Source organism: Propithecus coquereli, unplaced genomic scaffold, assembly GCF_000956105.1.
Source record: "Propithecus coquereli isolate 6110/MARCELLA unplaced genomic scaffold, Pcoq_1.0 Scaffold372, whole genome shotgun sequence".
In the NCBI taxonomy this organism is placed as follows: Eukaryota; Metazoa; Chordata; class Mammalia; order Primates; family Indriidae; genus Propithecus; species Propithecus coquereli.
This window is the reverse complement of record NW_012149419.1, coordinates 1,028,057-1,048,886: the sequence shown is the minus strand read 5'-3', so window position 1 is coordinate 1,048,886 and position 20,830 is coordinate 1,028,057. Positions and strand designations below refer to the sequence as shown.

Here is a 20,830-nt window from a genome sequence, read left to right as displayed (position 1 = left end):
AACTACAGAAGCTGGACGTGGAACCTCTCTGTCGTATACCATTTTCACCACCAGTCCACTTTGCACCAACTGACTACCACTTCTCCTAGGTTTTGGAACACTTCTTGCAAGGAAAAATATTCACTTCTCAACAAGCTGTGGAAAACACCTTTCACGATTTCATTACCACTCACACTCCAGGCTTCTTCGCTGATGGCATAAACAAGCTATCGTTAAGATGGCAAAACTGTGTCGATAGTTTAGGCACATACTTTGATTAATTGTACTGCTTCTTGTTTGAGATACAATAAACTACAGTTTTGATTCAAAATCGGACATTTCATATTTAATGACCTAATAAAATGTTGTTTGCAAGCCTCATGGTAACCTCAAATCAAAAAACTTACAACAGATACACAAAAAATAAAAAGCAAGATATTAAAACATGCTACCATAGAAAATTACTTTTATCGAAGGACAAGAAGGAAGGGAGGAAGGAAGAGAGGACCACAAAACAACCAGAAATCAAATAACATGGCAGGCGAAAATCCCTGCCTATGAATAACAACACTGAATGTGAATCGACTAAACCATTCGATCAAAAGATACAGAGTGGCTGAATGCATTAAAAAAACAAGAGCCAATTATATGTTGTCTTTAGGAAACTCACTTCACCTATAAAGACACAAACAGACTGAAAATAAAGGGATGGAAAAAGATATTCCTTGCAAATGAAAACCATAAAAGAACAGGAGTAGCTATGCTTCTACATAAAATAGATTTCAAGACAAAAACTAGAAGAAATGTATAAATTCTTAGACACATACAAACTGGGACTGCAAACTAGTACAACCTACCAAGACTGAACTAGGAAGAAATCCAAAACCTGAATAAACCAGTAACAAGTAATGAGGCAGAAGCAGTAATAAAAAGTCTCCCATCAAGGAAAGGTCCAGGACTCAATGGCTTCACTGCTGAATTCTACCAAGCATTCTAAGAAGAACTAATACCAATCATACCTGAAATGAAACTTGACCTTTATCTCTCGCCATACACAAAAATCAAACCAAAATGGATTAAAGACTTAAATCTAAGACCTGAAATTATGAAACCACTAAAAGAAAACATTGACGAAATGCTTCAGGACATTGATCTGAGCAATGATTTCTTGAGTAATACCCTTAAAGCACAAGCAATCAAAGCAAAATTGGACAAATAGAATCTCATCAAGCTACAAAGTTTCTTCACAGCAAAGGAAACACTCAACAAAAGGAAGAGACATCTCACATAATGGGAGAAAAATTAAAATTACCCATCTGACAAGGGATTAATAACTAGAATATATAAGGAGCTCCAACAACTCAGTAAGAAAAAATCAAATAAGCTGATTTTAAAAATTGGCAAAGGATCTGAATAGACATTTTACAAAAGAAGACATACAAATGGCCAATGGATATATGAAAAAATGCTCAACATCATTGGTCATCAGAGAAATGCAAATCAAAACTACAATGAGCTATCATCTTACCCTAGTTAAAATGGCTTTTATTAAAAAGGCAATAATGAATGCTGGCAAGGATGGGGACAAAGGAGAACACTCACATATTGTTCATGGGAATGTAAATTAGTGCAACCTCTATGGAGAACAGTACGGAGGTTCCTAGAACTACCTAATAGAGCTACCATATATCCCAGCAATCCCACTGCTGGTTATATATCCAAAGGAGGGGAAATCAGTATATGAAAAAGTTACCTCCATTCCCATGCTTATTGCAGCACTATTCACAATAGCCAAGATTTGGAATCAACTTAAGTGTCCACCAATGGATGAATGGAAGAAATTGTGGTATATACACATGATGGATTATTACATAGCCACAAACAAGAATGAAGTCCTGCCATTTGCAACAATGTAGATAGAACTGGAGAACATTAAGTTAAGTGAAAGAAATAAGCCAAGCACAGAAAGACAAATCTCATATGTTCTCACTCATATGTGGGAACTAAATATTAAAAAAAAATTGATCTCATGGAGACAGAGAATAGAATGATGGTTACCAGATGCTGGCAAGGGGAGCAGAGGAAAAACTGGGGGTGGTTAATGGGTGTAAAAATGTAGATAGATAGTTACATAGAATGAACAATATTTGATAGCACAACAAAGTGGCTATAATCTATAGTAAGTTACGGTATACTTTAAAATAACTGAAAGAGTAGAATGGAATGTTCCTAACACAAAGAAACAACAAATGCCTGGGGTGATAGATACGCCAATTACTCTGATTTGATTAAATCACATTATGTGCCTGTATCAAAACATCACATGTAGCCTATAAAGATATCCAATTATTATGTACCCATAAAAATTAAAAAGAAAAAAAGAGAAAAAAACTATTAGAATAAACAAATTCAGTAAAGTTGCAGGAGACAAAATCAACATATAAAACTCAGCAACATTTGCATATACAAATAATGATCTAACTGAAAAAGAATCAAGAAAAGAATTCCATTTACAATAGCATCAAAAAAATAAAATACTGTTTCGGTTACTATAGCCTTGTAGTAAAGATTGAATGAAGTCTAGCAGACTGGTGCCTCCCAATTTTTTCTTTTTGCTTAAGATTGCTTTGGCTATATAAGGTCTTTTCTGGTTCCAGACAAAGTGTAGAATTCTTTTTTCTAAATCTGTAAAGAATGCTGGTGGAATTTTGATAGGGATTGCATTAATTCTGTAGATCACTTTAGGTAGAATGGACATCTTAACAATATTGATTCTACCAATCCATGAGCATAGTAGGGATTTCCATCTGTGCACATCTTCTACAATTTCTTTTCTCAGTGTTTCATAATTCTCCCTATACATGTCTGTCACCTCCTTCATTAAATATATTCCTAAATATTTAATTTTCTTTGATGCTATTGTGAAAGGTGTCGCATTTTTTATTTGATTTTCGGCTTGACTGTTACTGGCATATATGAATGCCACTGATTTGTGTGCATTGATTTTGTATCCTGAGACTTTACTGCATTCGTTTATCAATTCCAGGAGTGTCTTGGCTGAATCCTTAGGATTATCTAGGTATAATAGCATATTATCAGCAAAGAGTGAGAGTTTGACCTCTTCTGCCCCCATTCGGACACCCTTAATTTCCTTTTCTTGTCTGATTGCTCTGGCAAGGACTTCCAGCACTATGTTGAATAGAAGTGGAGGTAGTGAGCAACCTTGTCTGGTGCCAGTTCTAAGTGGGAAAGCTTTCAGTTTTCCCCATTCAATCTAATATTGGCTGTGAGTCTGTCATATATGGCCTTAATAATTTTAAGGACTGTCCCATTATTCCTATTTTGTTGAGGGTTTTTATCATAAAACTGTGCTGGATTTTATCAAATGCTTTTTCTGCATGTATTGAGAGAATCACATGGTCTTTGTTCTTGCTTTTATTTACGTGGTGAATTACATTTATAGGTTTGCGTATGTTGAACCAGCCTTGCATCCCTGGGATAAAGCTCATCTGGTCGTGGTGAATTATTTTTCTAATGTGCTGCTGGATTCGGTTTGCTAAAATTCTGTTGAGGATTTTTGCATCTTTATTCATGAGGGATATTGGTCTGTAGTTTTCTTTTTTTGCTACATTCTTTCCTGGCTTTGGTATCAATGTGGTACTGGCACAAGAACGGAGATACAGACCTTTGGAATAGGATGGAGATCCCAGATATAAAACCATCCTCATATTGTCATCTAATCTTCCACAAAGCAGACAAAAGTACACATTGGGGAAAAAAAATCTCTATTCAATAAGTGGTGCTGGGAAAACTGGATATCCACATGCAGAAGATTGAAACTGGATCCCCATTTCTCACCTCTCACAAAAATCAACTCATGTTTGATAACAGACTTAAACCTAAGGCATAAAACCTTAAGAATTCTGGAAGAAAATATGGAGAAGACTCTTTTAGATATCAGCCTAGGTAAAGAATTTATGAAGAAGACCCCCAAAACAATCACAGCAGCAACAAAAATAAACAAATGGGACCTGAACAAATTAAAAAGCGTCGGCACAGCCAAGGAAACTGTCCTTAGAATAGACAACCTAGAGAATGGGAGAAAATACTTGCTTTCTATACATCCAATAAAAGGCTGATAACAAGAATCTATGCAGAACTTAAGAAAATCAACAAGAAAAAATCAAACAATCCCATCAATAAATGGACAAAGGACAAGAACAGAAACTTTGCAAAAGAAGATAGACTAATGGCTAGCAAACATATCAAAAAGTGCTCAACATCTCTAATCATTAGGGAAATGCAAACCAAAACTACAATGAGATATTACCTAACTCCAGTGAGAATGGCCTCTATCAAAAACTTCCAAAATAACAAATGCTGATGTAGATGTGGAGAGATTGGAACACTCTTACACCGCTGGTGGGACTGCAAACTAGTACAACCCCTGCAGAAAGTAATTTGAAGATACCTCAAAGAGCCAAACATAGAAATACCATTTGATCCAGCAATCCCACTACTAGTAATCTATCCAAAGGAAAAAAAAAAACGTTCTATAATAAAGACATCTGCACTCAAATGTTTATAGCAGTACAATTTACAACTGCAAAGATGTGGAAACAACCCAAATGTTCATCAATACATGAGCGGATTAATAAAATGTGGGATACGTATACCATGGAATACTACTCAACTACAAAAGTAATGGTGATCTAGCACCTCTTATATTATCCTGGATAGAGACTGAGCCCATCCTTTGAAGTGAGGTATCACCAGGATGGAAAAACAGGCACCACATGTACTCACTGGCAAACTGGTACTAGCTGATCAACAATAAGGTGCCCACATGGTAGTAATACTCAGTGGGTGCTGGTCAGGTAGGGGGGGTGGGGGGGTAGAGTGGGTAAACTCACAGCCAATGGAGACGGGGAGCACTGTATGGGGGAAGGACACGCTGTAGCCCCAGCTTGAGCGAGACAAATGTATTTGACATAACCAAAATGTTTATACCCCCATAATTTCCTGAATTAAAAAAATAAATAAAACATTTTGCTATAAAAAAAAGAAAAGGTAACAGAAAAATGAACAAAAGTCATTCATGGGAAACCTTAATGCAATAAAAGTATGGAAAGAAATATTAGAGAATAGAGAAATGCAAATTAGGGCTACAATGAAATATCATTTTTTACTGACTAAATAGGCAAAAATTAAAGTCTCACAATATCAATTTTTAGAAGGGCAATGGGAACACATACACTGCTGATGAATGTGTAATTTGTTACTATAACTTTGGAAAACTATTTTGCACTATTTTGTAAAGCTAAATCACTGAAGACCTCATGACTGAGCAATTTCACTTCCAGCTGTAGGAACCAGAGCCCTTCAACATGGCAACTTGAGACAAGTAGGGGAATATTCAAAATAGTACTCTTCGTAAGAACAAAAAACTGGAAACACTCCAAAATATGTTATTCTCATAATGGAATATTATATACTAGTGAAAATAATCAACCACAGCCAAACCACAATAAGTAGAACTTAGAAACATAATGTTGAGGGGGAAAAACAAATCCCAGGCTATTATGTAGGATATGATATTTTTATAAAGCACCAAAGTAGCAAAATAAAACAATATACTGATGACATAAAAAAGTGATAAAACAATTTTATACAAGCAATGGAATAATAAACACAAAATTCAAGAGAGTGGTTTCATCTGGGGAGAAATAAGGGTTAAAGCAAGTTATTGGAAACTCCTGCTTTTTGAATTGTGCAGCATGTACATGGAGTGTTCATACATAATAGTACAATGTTTTATAACTTACATACATTTTAAACACATTCTTTTATTTGTAACAATTAGTATATTACATTAAAATATCAAGAGGAAAAATCTAAATATTGATAATAATTTCATATTTGAAAATAAAATAAAATCATTTTTAAAAGCCTAGAAAAAAATAAAATAAAATACTTAGGAATAAATTTAACCAAGGAGGTGAAAGATCTGTATACTGAAAACTATAAAACACTGATGAAAGAAACTGAATATAACACAAATAAATGGAAAGATATCCTGTGCTGACGGATCAGAATAATTAATATTGTTAAAATGTCCATACTGCCCAAAGCAATATAGTTGACCATTAAAAAACATGGGGGATAAGGGCACTGATTCCCTCTCACCCTGAATGCAGTTGAAAAATCTGAGTATACTCTTTGACTCCTCCAAAACTTAATTATTAATAGCCTAATGTTGACTGGAAGCCTTATCTATAACATAAACAGTCAATTAACACACAAGTAGACTTTTATATATAAATATTTTATGTATTCATGACGTATCTATTTCTTAATTTTTTTGATATTTCTAAGCTATATGGTCATATGCAAATTTTTTCAAATTGTCACAAATTGCCAAAATATTTTCCAATATATTTATTGAAAAAAATCTGCATATAAGCGGACCCACGCAGTTCAAACCGATGTTGTTCAAGGGTCGACTGTATACAGATTCAACACAATCCCTATAAAAATCTCAATGGCATTCTTCACAGAAATAGAAAAAACAATCCTAAACTTCATATGGAAGCATAAAAGACCCAGAATAGCCAAGCAAAAAGAACAAAGCTGGAGGCATCATGTACAATGGGTGGCAATGATTTTTTGGATATTACACCAAAAGCCCTGGTAACAAAAGCAAAAATAAAAAATAAAACTACATCAAAGAAAAATCTTCTGTACAACAAAGAAAACAATCAATAAAATGAAAGGACAGCCTACAGACTGGGAAAAAATATTTGCAAACCATGTAGCTGATAAGAAGTTAATCTTCAAAGTATATAAAGAACTCACACAACTCAATAGTAGAAAATCAAATACCTGAATTAAAAAATAGGCAAAGGACCAGCATAGACACTTCTCCAAAGACAAGATAAAAATCATCAACAAGTATATGAAATGGTGCTTAACATCATTAATCATCAGGGAAATGCAGATATCAAAAGCATTATTAGATACCACCTCATACCTGTTAAGATGACTATTATCAAAAAGTCAAAAAATAAATGTTGGCCAGGGTGTAGAGAAAAAGGAATTCTTGTACATCGTTAGTGGGAATGTAGCACATATAAAAAAGTGCTCCACATCTCTAATCATTAGGAAATGCAAATCAAAACCACAATGAATTATCACCTAACTCCAGTGAGAATGGCCTTTATTAAAAAGTCCCAAAATAACAAATGCTGGCATAGATGTGGAGAGATTAGAACACTCTTACACTGCTGGTGGGATTGCAAATTAATACAACAGCACAATTCACAATTGCAAAGGTGTGGGAACAACCCAAGTGTCCATTAATACATGAGTGGATTAATAAAATGTGGTATTTGTATACCATGGAATACTACTCAACTACAAAAAACAATGGTGATCCACCACCTCTTATATTATCCTGGATAGAGCTTGAGCCCATCCTTCGAAGTGAGGTATTACAAAAATGGAAAAATAAGCAGCACATGCATTCACCATCAAATTGGTACTAACTGATCAACACTAAGGTGCTCACATGGTAGTAATACTCACTGGGTGCCTGTCAGGTGGAGTGAGATAAACTCACAACTAATGGAGGCAGAATGCACTGTATGGGGGAAGGGCATGCCTGTAGCCCTGGCTTGGGCAAAGCAAAGGCATTACATGTAACCAGAATGTTTGTATCCCCATAATACTCTGTAATAAAAAATAAAAATAAAAATAAAAAAAGCACTTAAAGAGATTCTATTTACAATAGCATAAAAATATAAAATAATAACAAAATTTCATAAAATATATCCACAAAAATATTTAGGAATAAATGTAACCAAGGAGGTGAAAAACAGATACAATGAAAATTACAAAACATTGCTGAAAGAAATTGAAGACACAAATAAATGGAAAAATATGTGTTCATATATTAGAAGATTCAATATTATTAAGATGTCCAAATTACCCAAAGCAATCTATAGACCAATGCGATTCTTACCAAAATCCCAATGACATTTTTTGCAGAAATGGAAAAAATAGGAAAATTCATATCAATCTCAAAGGGTCCTCAATTGCCAAAACAATCTTGAAAAAAAAGAGCAAAGATAGAGGTCTCATATTTCCTGATTTCAAAACTTACTACAAAACTACAGTAATCAAAACAGCATGGGGGCCGGGCGCGGTGGCTCACGCCTGTAATCCTAGCACTCTGGGAGGCTGAGGCGGGCGGCGAGACCCCGCCTCTACTAAAAATAGAAAGAAATTAATCGGACAACTAAAAATATATAGAAAAAAAAAATTAGCCTGGCATGGTGGTGCATGCCTGTAGTCCCAGCTACTCAGGAGGCTGAGACAGAAGGATTGCTTGAGCGCAGGAGTGTGAGGTTGCTGTGAGCTAGGCTGATGCCACAGAACTCACTGTAGCCCGGGCAAAAGAGTGAGACTCTGTCTCAAAAAATAAAAAGCAAAAAAAAAAAAAAAAAAAAAAACAGTATGGGACTAGCATAAAGAAAGACATATAGACCAATGGAGTTGAACAGAGAGCCAAGAAATAAACTATTGCAAGCATGGTCAAATAATTTTTGACAAAGGTGCCAAGACCATTCAATGGGGAAATGTTTCTCACCAACAAATAGTGATGAGAAAACTGGACAGCCACATGCAAAAGAATGAAGCTGAACCCTTACCTTACACCATATACAAAAATTACCTCCAACTGTACCCAAGACCTAAACCTAAAACCTAAAACTATAAATCTCTTAGAAGAAAACCCAAGGATAAAACTTCATGACATTGGATTTGGCTATGACTTCTTAGATATGACACCAAAAGTAAAGGCAACAAAAGAAAAAAACAGATAAATTGGATTACATCAAAATTAAAAACTTTTGTACATCAATGAACGCTACAGAATGGGAGAAAATATCTTAAAATCAAATATCCCATAAGGGATTAACATCCAGAACATATGAAGAACTCCTACAACTCAATAATGGGAAAATCACCTGATTAAAAAAATATGCAAAGGACTTGAATGGACAATTCTCCAGAAAAGATATACAAATGACTAATAAGCTCATGCAAAGATGCTTAATACCACTAATCATTAGGGAAATGCAAATCAAAACCAGAATGAGATAGCACTTCACATCCTTAAGGATGGCTATTTTCAAAAAAAAAAATAAAAATAATAAGCATTGATGAGGATGTAGAGAAACTAGAACCCTTGTGCATTGCTGGTTGTAAATTGGTGCAGCTGCTATAGAAAATAGTATTGCTTTCCTCAAGAAATTAAAAATAGAATTACAATATGATCCCAACGATTCCACTTCTGGCTATATAACCAAAAACATTAAAATCAGAGACTCAAACATATATTTGTATACCCGTGCTTATGGTAGCATTATTCACAATAGCCAAAAGACAGAAGCAACCCAAGTGTCCTTCAACAAATGGCTGAATAAAATGTGGCATTATATATACAATGGAATACTGCTCAGCATTAAAAAGGAACAAATTTTGACCCATGCTACAACATGGATTAAACTTGAAGACATTATGCTAAGTCACAAAAGGACAAATGCAGTGTGATTCATCGTATATGAGATCCCTAATGCAGTCAAATTCATAAAATCACAAAGTAGAACAGTGAATGCCAGGGACTGGGTGTGGAGGATGGCGGGGGGGTGGGAGGTGGGGAGGAGTGGGAGAATGGGCAGTTATTACTTAGTAGATATAGAGTTTCAGTCCAGGAAACTCAAAAAGTTCTGGATACAGATGGTCGTGATGATTGCACAGAAATGTGAATGCGCATAATGCCACTGAACTGTAAACTTAAAAATTATTAAAATGGTCAAGTTTGTTACATACATATTTTACCACAGTAAAAAGAAATGCATACAAAAACCTTTTATAGAAAAAAGTTATACACCTTATGTAAAGAAAAACATTTAGTAGCATGCTCATAAATGGGACTATTCAATATAAAAAATATTAACCTCCCCATCTGAATTTATAGATTCAATGAAATTCCAATAAAAAAATTTACAGTTTCTTTTTTAACATAGAATGGAGCAAGCTGATTCTAAAACTAAAATAGACGTGGAAAAGGGCCAGGACAGTCCTAATGAAACATAAGGTGAGTGACAGTATCAGACAACAACAATTACTATAAAGCTTTGATAATTGAGGCAGAGGATGTTTTTTTTGTGTGTCTTTGAATCTAAAACAAATGATTCAAACTGTAGGCATGGCTAAAAGTCATTATCATAATCAGAGTGGTAACATGCTGACCAGACCATTTCCATCAAAAGACTACTGCTATGGTTCATATAACCTCGCCTTTTACGGCTAGTCACTTCCATGTCTGATCCCTCTAACCTCCTGTCACTTATGCCCCCAGTATCTTCCCCAAACTTCCCTATTGCTTAAGCTAGCCAGAACCAAATGCCATTTCTTTGAGCCAGATGTGGTGGTGCACACCTGTAGTCCCACCTACTTGGGAGGCTGAGGCAGGAGGATTGCTTCAAGCCCAGAGTTTGAGACTAACCTGGGCAACATAACAAGACTCCATCTTAAAAAAAAAAAGGAATTCTATTTTTTCAACCAGGAAATCTTGAAACATCAAATTTCTTATCTAATAGAAAATTTCAAAACATTTCCATTTTGAGTACTATGTCAACAATTCCTGAAAATCAAAACTTAGTACAACATTATTTGTGACTATTTCTAAAAAATCTGCATGACAGTAAATGACCTTAAGACCTGACTTGAATATTCACTCAGTGCAAAATGTTCGTCAGGATCAAAATCAAGATCACGAATGAGGTACCTAGCTCTTTCCCGGGCTGCATCCTCACGGGCTTTTTCCTTTTCTTGCCTCTGTTGTTCAATTCGGGCTTCTTGTTCTTTCCTCTTCATCAACAATTCTTCTACACGGGCCTGCCGTTCTGCCTCAAGAGCTCTCTTGCGCTCCTAATGTTAGAAATATTTTTTAAAATATTAGAATTATGCATAAAATAAAAATGATTAAACGTGACATAGCTTTGATGCAAACTTACATATTTAAGCCAAGTAGATACCTAGGACTACCTCTAGGTAAACTGCTGCTTAGAATTTTAAGCAAATACTAAGTTATACTTCTGTGGGAACTTAATATGTATTTTCTGATTAATCACTTCTAAAGCCTATGGTCACAGAAATACCTAAACATGATGGGAAAAAAACACAGTTAAGATTTATTTCTGAACTAAGCTTTCATAATAGAGTCAAACAAAGAACGCTTGTGGGAAGGAGAAACAGAAAATACAATGTAGCAGAGTTTTGTGTCCTGACCCCATTATTTACTAGCTAGGTGACCTTGGTCTAGTTAGTCACATTCTTTGTGCCTTAGTTTTCTGGAAGATAATAATATGTATTTCTTAGGATGTTTTAAAGAACAGATTAGATAATACATGGAAAGCACTTACCACAGGGCCTGGCATATAGAAAATTCTCAATATTAGTTATCATTGTCATCACCACTAAGCCAGAAGATATTAAAATAGGGTAAACTTCAACATGAAATATAGTGTCCTGTGATATTTGCTAGTAGCAGTACTCTGCTAATTTTCACCACGTTACTAATATGTTCATCATGTAATTGATGCATGTCTTTCAATACATCCCCATTCCCCAGGTAGCTCCCAAAACCTCTCCCTAGCCCTTCCTCTGTGATTAATGGAATATGCCAATCTATGCTCAAGTACCTATTATTTATATAGCCTTGGGCAAGCTGCTTCACCTTAAAGAGTCTCAGCGTATTGTGAGATCTAAATTGGTAATATAGGTAAGCACTCAGTATAGTGTTTAGCTATAGTAACAGCTCAGTAAGGGATAGCAGAAAAAAAAATTGACAAAGCAGTTTCTGTTCCAAGAACACTGAAGACAGATTTCAGTATTTCTAATAGTTAACTGAGCTCGCAACGGTAACTTCATCTCCACAACAAGTTCTATCTACCCCAGAGAAAGAAAATCTTTTAAAAGTAGTAAGCCAAAAGGGTCCCTCCTTTTTTCTTTTTTCCAGGCTCTAAGGGGGCATGGATGGAGAGGAAGGAGGGTAGACTGGGAACAGGAGGGAATGCACAGATTTCAGGAGGACATACCTGATAGAGTGCAGACTGCTGGAGTCACACAGTTGAGTTTTAAATACATTCTTTTTATGTCTAGCATACTATTCATGAACTGGCTGTAGCTATTTCTCATTACTAATCAAGAATAGTATGTGGAAACTTGTTTAGCTATAGAAGATCTCAATTTTAAGACTGAAAACTATCAAATCTGGTATAGAAAATTTTCTCCATTAAAGAAAATATGAACAAAAATATTTTCTCTTATACTCAAATTTACTTAAAGTTAAAAAAAATCTGTATTATGTCTGAAAACATGTTTCACAATGAAATGCAAAAGGCGTAGGCATTAAATATAAAGAATTAAAACAGAATTTGCCGTTTCATATTTTACAAAAACAAAAGTTTGGGAACATATTCTAAAAATTATAAATTGATCTTACAAAGGACATATGCTAATACTATATAAAAATTACTTTATGTATATGCAATATAGCCAAACTGTTGACTCATAAACATGACATCAACTTGCTGATTTTTTTCATGGATATAAGACCTACTCCAACACTGCACAAATAGAAATTACCCAACCTCTTAATTTCTGCTTTTAATAACTAGAAAATTAATAACCATACAGCTAATGAGTAACATATTTAATTCAGCTAGCATTTCCTGATCTAAACTTCAAATTCCCTATAGACAAAAAATGAAACTTTGCACCCCACAAATCACCTTGCAGAGGACAGAGATTCCTAAATATCTGTTTAATAAGTGAAGTACGATTTTGTAAAATAGCATGTATTTTAAATCTATATGCCTATAAATAAAGAATAGAGATATACATCAAAGTAATTACAACTATAACTAAATCTTTTTGGTTTTTAGTTTTCTTTTTTTTAATTTATTTATTTATTTTTTTTTTATTTCAGGATATTATGAGGGTGCAAACATTTTGGTTACATTTTATGTCTTTGCCTCACCCAAGCGAGGGTTAGAGGTGTGCCCTTCCCCTCTACAATGCTCCCCACGTCCTTTAGTTGTCAGTTTACCCCCTCCAACCCCCTAATCCCTGCAGAATATTACTACCGTGTGAGCACCATAGTGTTGATCAGTCAGTGCCAATTTGATGGAAAGTACATGTGGAGCCTATTCTTTTGATCTTGTGATACCTCACTTCGGGTAATGGGCTCAAGCTCTATCCAGGAAAATATAAGAGGTGTCAGATCACTGTTGTTTCTTATTATTGAGTAGTATTCCATTGTATACATATACCAAACTTTAATAATCCAATCATGAATTGACGGGCACTTGGGTTGTTTCCACATCCTTGCAATTATAACTAAATCTTAAACCTTCAGAAGAACCTCTGTTTCCCAAAACCATGGATGTATTTATGGCAGCCTAAGAAAGGATTCTGCAACCTTCTCTTTATACATACAATTCAAACGATTGGGGCAGAAGAACAAAAAGAATTATCTTTAAAAAATTGAGCTTAAAATTAACCAATCAAGATTATACACAACAATAATGGCAAACTGAGATATATGACAGCAATACTCAGTATTTTACCTGAAAGAAACAAGGACCATAACCCCCTTTAACAGTTTATAGGAATGGGCCAGTCCAGTGGCTCACACCTATAATCCTAGAACACTGGGAGGCCGAGGCAGGAGCATCGCTTGAGCTCAGGAGTTCGAGATCAGCCTGAGCAAGAGTGAGACCCTGTCTCTACTTAAAAAAAAAAAAAAAAAAAAAAAATAGAAAAATTAGCCAGGCATTGTGGCGTGCCTATAGTCCCAGCTACTCGGGTCTGAGGCAGGAGGATCACTTGAGCCCAGGAGTTTGAGGTTGTAGTGAGCTACAATGACGCCACTGCACTCTAGTCTGGGTGACAGAGTGAGACTCTGTCTCAAAAAAACAACCAAAAAACAAAAAAACCCAAAAAACAGTTTACAGGAATGTCTCAAGTATAAAACTAAAGTAGATGGAAGGTCTTTGAAATTCTGTATTAGGTTAGGATCTTACTATTGCTCTTGTACTTACAGAATGCTTGGTTTCCATGACTTATATATCTAATAATGACCACACATATTTAAAAATTTTTAATTATATATATCAGTGATATACTACCAGTGGATTTTTCTAACAATGGCAATATATCTCAACTGAACTATAAGTAGATATGTTCAAAATTTTGCATTGAAAATTAAATCCATAGGATATTTCTGTATTTTTCAAAAGGAAAATAATTCTGAAGGGCCAAAACAATTTTTAAAGTCTGGATTAGTATAAGAAATTCCTTACTACTTTCAGCTTTTCTTTAAATTTTAATGAATGTTCCAAACTGCAGAGCGTCATCATTTTTAAACTGAAGATAACTACTATATTTGAAATACTCAAATCTGCTAATCGCAAAGAAGGAATCAAAGATATCCACTTAAAAATATACAATACTACTTATATATTTCTCCCCAAGTCCCAGCTAAGAAGTCACCTTTTCCAGAGAATTTTCCCTGACATTCTCCTCCAACCGAGAGCTAATTATTCCCTCCTCTGTGGTACTGCTGCAATTTGTACATACTTTAATTACACTCTTTCATATTAAACTTTAATTTTTATTTACTGTAAAGGCAAGGATCGTGTCTTATTTATCTCCAAATTATTAATGCCTAATGATTGCTGAAAAGTAACACATAACTTAAAACTATAATTATTTTTATAAAATGGCCCTCATGTAGAGAAACAAACAGAAATAATGCTGAAGATTCAAATTAAAAATTCAAATATCATATCATTTACTCATTTAAAGGGTGTAAGTTAACAAAGAATTAACTTATAAATGATAAAAATAAAAATCTTGCTGCTCCTTGGAGAGGGAAAGCTATAGTTTCTCTAATAGGAGCATTCTGTATTTTTAAATATAAATTAGCTTAGCACTCATTAAAATAATACATTGGACTCAAATCAAATGGCGATCAGGGATAAATACTGGAATGCTTTCTAATGCCCACAAATAGCAAAAAGTAATCGATAAACTTAACAGTGTATTGATATTTTAATTTACTAATACTAGTGACATAAAGAATCATGAAATATTAATAACACCCCTAATTTTTAACACAACAAAGCTTTTCATGATCTGCTCCCTAACTCTACATGCAGAACTCCTTCTGCATGAAATGCCTTCCCACATTAACATTTGCATCTCTTTCATTTTTTAAACTCAAAGTATCATCTCCTCCAGGAAATGTTTCCTGACTTACTCATGTCCTTTCCACTCTCTATGTAAGTAAAGTGTTCTCTTTTGTGCTACTGAAAAGTGCCTTTACCGTAGCACTTATCCTAATGGGATAAGATTTGTTCATGTACTAAATATGTCTCCCCATTGAGAAAAATGACAAATATTTTTCATAGCCTTGAGCCTTGCACAGCATACAATTTGTAGTAACTCAATAAAATGATCACTCCATGAAAGAACAAATAAATATTAGTCATAATAAACATAGTATGTATGCACTTATATTTGAATACTGCAAAATTTATTCTCTACATCAAAAAGGTCAGGTCTTAAGAGTCTATGGTTAAGGCATTTTACTAAGGGAAATCTAAAATGGATTAAAACAGCAGTACAGTTTATGACTTAACTTTCTCTCCATCCTGAAAACGCTAGCTAACTTACGGTTTGCCGCAGAGGTTAAAAATTTAAATACGTAAGGTATCTGATGATACTGCCCAATAAATTACAGGTGCTCCTTATCATAAGCATAAAGATTGCCCAGTTCTTTAAGGCTATACATACTGAATCAAAAAACACACTTTTTTATTGCAGGGAGAGGAGCATATATTCTTGCCCAATTCAATTAGAAAAGAATAAATAATAATCTGTCCAGAGCAGTTTAATCATTCACCTGGGTAAGGCTAGAGATTCTATTTCTATGACTGCACTCTTCTGACAAAAGAACTGATTACCTTATCTAAAGCAGTACACACTATCTTTTGGCAATCACACCTGATGTTTCCAAAGACTGCTACATTAAACCATGCACCTGTGGGAACAAAGACTAGGTTTTACTCCCTTTTGAGTACTCAGCATCTAGCTCAGAGCCTAAAATATGACAAGTGCTCAATAAATGCTTACTGAATAAAATCCTACCTGCACAGCTTCATCACGTGCTTGCTTTTCTTCCTGTCGTCTCTGACGCTCTTCCTGTAATTCATTAAGCCTCTGCTCATATTCCTTCAATTTTGATAAAACGTCATGGCGTTTATTCTGGGCTTCAAGGGTATTAATAAAGGCAATTTCATTTACCTTTAATAAAAAACAAAGAAACTCAGGTTCAAATCAAGTTAATTCTAGGGCACGTCACAAAAATAAGAAATTTACCAATAGTCATTATATAATAACATAAATCAGCGGTATGGCACAGAACAAAAAAAATATGAATGACTTATGGGTCTTTTCTTTCAATATTTACCGCAAATTGGATAATAATCCAGAACACATAACAAATCCAGAGGCCGTAGTAAGAAGCGATTTAGAGGTCTGACATTAAACGTATTTTTAAGTTAAGAAACACTTTGAGATTCTTATAGAGATCATCTTATAAAGTTCTATTTAATACCATTGTAATTTACAACTATACAAATTACACAAGTATTTAAAAAGGTATGTTCATGCTATTCTAATGAGTTTGAGAGGACAAAACTGAAAGTAAACAACAATTCATTTTTCTTTAACATACCGAATGAGTGACAATTAGGAACAAGGTACTGACCTCTACACTGCATTCTCCACTTCACATGTATTGATTCTTAATGGCCAAGTTTAGCTAGAGAGTACAGATTTTATGAGTAAAGTATAGGTAATGATGAAGCTCAAAAAATCAGTTTGGCTCAAATCTCTCATTCATGAAAGCCAGAAGGCGTGTATGCTACAGTGAAAATGCAAGAGTGAAACAGGGAAGTTGACACTAGAGCTGACTCCCTCGGACAGAAGGAGAGACTCCAGGAATCTATGATGGATGGAATAAAACCCATCTCAAGATCTTTTATAAATCTCACACGAGAAAGTCTGAATATAATTCTAACTAAATGCTCTCAATCTCTACACCATGGGGCCACTTTTATAAGTAGATTAATCAGATAACTGTCTTTCAAACTGTACTGAAAGCAATGAAAGTACAAGAAAAACAAGTATTTTTAAGGAAAATTTATTCAGATTATGTATCAGGACTCATATGTTAAGCATAATCAAAATGAAAGAGAAACAATGGGACCTAATGCATTAAGAAAACTAAATAAAATAAAATTCAGAGGGAATAGAGTATTTAAAAGTAAGATTTTTTAAAAAGCCAATCTGTGGGATAAATTGTAAAAGAGATTAAAGCAAATGTTTGGCCAAAAAACAAACAAAAAAGAAGCCAATCTGGAAGAAAACATAACCCATGAAACAGCAGAAAATTCCCTAGGCAAACTTAATGACACTGAAGAATTTAACAACAACATGAATGTAAAGGAGCAAAGGAAAGATGGTAAGACAACATTCAGTATCCCCTTATCCACAGGGGATATATTCTAAGACCCGTAATGGATGCCTGAAATCATAGTACTGAAACCTAAACAGTCAATCCTACATATCGATGGGTTCTTCACCCATGGATTCAAGCAGCCATGGATCAAAAATAATTTTTAAAAAATGGGTGATTATGTGTGTACTTAACATGTACAGGTCAAATATATTATGAGTTCAGTTCCACACCAGGGTAATAAAGCAAATATTGCAATAAAGTGAGTCACACAAAGTTTTAGGTTTTCCAATGCATATAAAAGTTATGTTTACATTAATTATACTGTAGTCTATTAAGTATGAAACAGTGTTATGTCTAAAAAATGTGCACACCTTAATAGAAAATACTTTACTGATAAAAAATGCTAACAAAAATCTGAGCCTTCAGTGAGTCATAATGATTTTGCTGATGGAGGATCTTGCCTTGATGTTGATGCCTGCTGACTGATCAAGGTGATGGTTGCTGAAGCTTAGGGTGGCTGTGGTAATTTCCTAAAATAAGACAACAACGAAGTTTGCTCCATCAACTGACTCTTTCGTGAAAGGAAGCATGTAGCACGCAACGCTGTTTGATAGTATTTTAACCACAGTAGAACTTCTTTCAAAATTGGAGTTGATCATCTCAAATCATACTGCTGTTTTATCAACTAAATTTATGCAATGTTCTAAACCTTTATTGTCATTTCAAAAATGTTAACATCTTTACCAACAACAGATTCTCTCTCAAGAAACCACTTTCTTTGAAAAGTTTGTGTTCATGTCCTTTGCCCACTTTTTTGGGAATTGTTTGATTTTTTCTTGCTGATTTTCCTGAGTTCTATATAGATTCTAGTTATCAGTCCTTTATCGGATATGTAGGATGCAAATATTTTCTCCCATTCTGTAAGTTGTCTGTTTGCTGTCGTGATAGTTTCTTTGGTTGTCGAGAAGCTTTTTAATTTGATCAGGTCCCAATTATTTATTTTTGTTGTTGCCGTGATTGCCTTTGGGGTTTTCTTCATAAATTCTTTGCCTAAGCCAATGTCTGTAAGAGTTTTTCCAACATTTTCTTCAAGAATTCTTATGGTTTCATGCCTTAGGTTTAAGTCTGTTATTCATCGTGAGTTGATTTTTGTGAGAGGTGAGAGGTGGGGATCTAGTTTCAGTCTTCTACATATGGCTATCCAGTTTTCCCAGCACCATTTATTGAATAGGGATTCTTTTCCCCAGTGTATATTTTTGTCTGCTTTGTCAAAGATCAGATGGCTATATGAGGATGGTTTTGTATCTGAGTTCTCAGTCCTGTTCCATTGGTCTATGACTCTGTTCTTGTGCCAGTACCATGCTGTTCTGGTTACTATAGCCTTGCAGTATAGCTTGAAGTCTGGTAATGTGATACCTCCCAATTTGTTCTTTTTGCTTAAGGTTGTTTTAGCTATACAGAGTCTTCTCTGGTTCCATATGAAGCATAATTTTTTCTAGATGTGAGAAAAATGATGTTGGTATTTTAATAAGGATTGCATTGAATCTGTAGATCACTTCGGTAGTATAGACACTTTAACAATGTTGATTCTGCTGAACCATGAGCATGGTATGATTTTCCACTTGTTTACATCCTGTGCTATTTCCTTCCTCGGGGTTTCATAGTTCTCCCTGTAGAGGTCTTTCACCTCCTTAATTAAATATATTCCTAGGTATTTTATTTTCCTTGTTGCTGTTGTGAAAGGTATTGACTCTTTGATTTGGTTCTCAGTTTGACTGTTGTTGGTGTGTATGAATGCTACTGATTTGTGTATATTGATTTTATAACCTGAGACTTTGCTGAACTTATTTATCAATTCCAGTAGTCTGCTGGCAGAATCTTTGGGGTTTTCTAGATGTAAGATCATATCATCAGAAAAGAGTGACCATTTGACATCAAAAGAAGATAGACTAATGGCCAAGAAACATGAAAAAATTCTCAACATCCCCAATTATCAGGGAAATGCAAATCAAAACCACAGTGAGATATCACTTACTCCAGTGAGAAAGGCTTTTAACAAAAAGTCCCAAAACAATAAATGGTGGTGTGGATACGGAGAGATAGGAACACTCATACACTGTTGGTGGTACTGCAAACTAGTACGACCTTTATGGAAAGTAGTATGGAGATACCTCAAAGAACTAAAAGTAGGCCTACCATTTGATCCAGCAATCCCACTACTGGGTATCTATTCAAAGGAAAAAAAAGGACTATCAAAAAGACATCTGTACTCAAATGTTTATAGCAGCACAATTCACAATTGCAAAGATGTGGAAACAAACCAAGTGCCCATCAATACATGAGTGGATTAATAAAATATGGTATATTAGTAAAATACGGTATATAAACCACAGAGTACTACTCGGTCCTTAAAAGAAAATGGTCAACTACCTTTTCGTATTATCCTGGATGGAGCTGGAGCCCATTCTTCTAAGTGAAGTATCACAAGAATGGAAAAACAAATATCACATGTACTTACTATTAAATTGGTACTAATTGATCAAGACTAATGTGCACACATGGGAAGTAGCATTCATAGGGTGTTGGGCAGGTGTTGGAGGGGAGGAGGGGATGGGTAAATCCACATTTAATGGATACAGTGCATGCTGTCTGGGGGATGGTGACACTTGTAGCTCTGACTCAGGTGGTGCAAAGACAATTTATGTAACCAAAGCGTTTGTACTCCCGTAATACTGTGAAATTAAAAAATTAAAAATTAAAAAAAAATAAACCACGTTCTTTGCTCATCTGTAAGAAGTAACTTCTCATCCACTGAAGTTTTGTCATGAGATTATAGCAATTCAGTCACATCTTCAGGCTCCACTTCTAACTGTAATTCTCTTGCTATTTCCACTACATTTGCAGTTACATCTTCAACTGAACACTTGAACCCCTTAAATTCATTAGCAAGGGCTGAAACCAACTTCTTCCAAACTTCTGTTAACACTGATATTTTGACCTCCTCCCATGAATTACAAATGTCCTTAATGGCATCTAGAATGGTGAATCCTTCCCAGAAGGTTTTCAACTTACTTTGTCCAGACCCATCAGAAGAAACACTATCTATGAAATGTATTTATAAAATAAGTAAGACTTGAAAGTCAAAATTACTCCTTGATCCATGGGCTACAGAATTAATGTTGTGTTAGCAGGCAT

At 34.8% G+C, this 20,830-nt stretch overlaps 1 protein-coding gene across 1 annotated transcript in view; it reads right to left on the bottom strand.

The window, feature by feature from the left end:
• The window catches only part of SCAPER (S-phase cyclin A-associated protein in the ER), a 329,861-nt gene that overhangs the window by 131,910 nt on the left and 177,121 nt on the right, over positions 1 to 20,830 (bottom strand). The window contains exons 16-17 of the mRNA XM_012651860.1: positions 16,261 to 16,416; positions 10,832 to 10,974 (exon numbers count right to left, since the gene is read on the bottom strand). Coding sequence (XP_012507314.1) covers positions 10,832 to 10,974; positions 16,261 to 16,416 — 299 coding nt within the window. The remainder of the gene's footprint in view (positions 1 to 10,831; positions 10,975 to 16,260; positions 16,417 to 20,830) is intronic.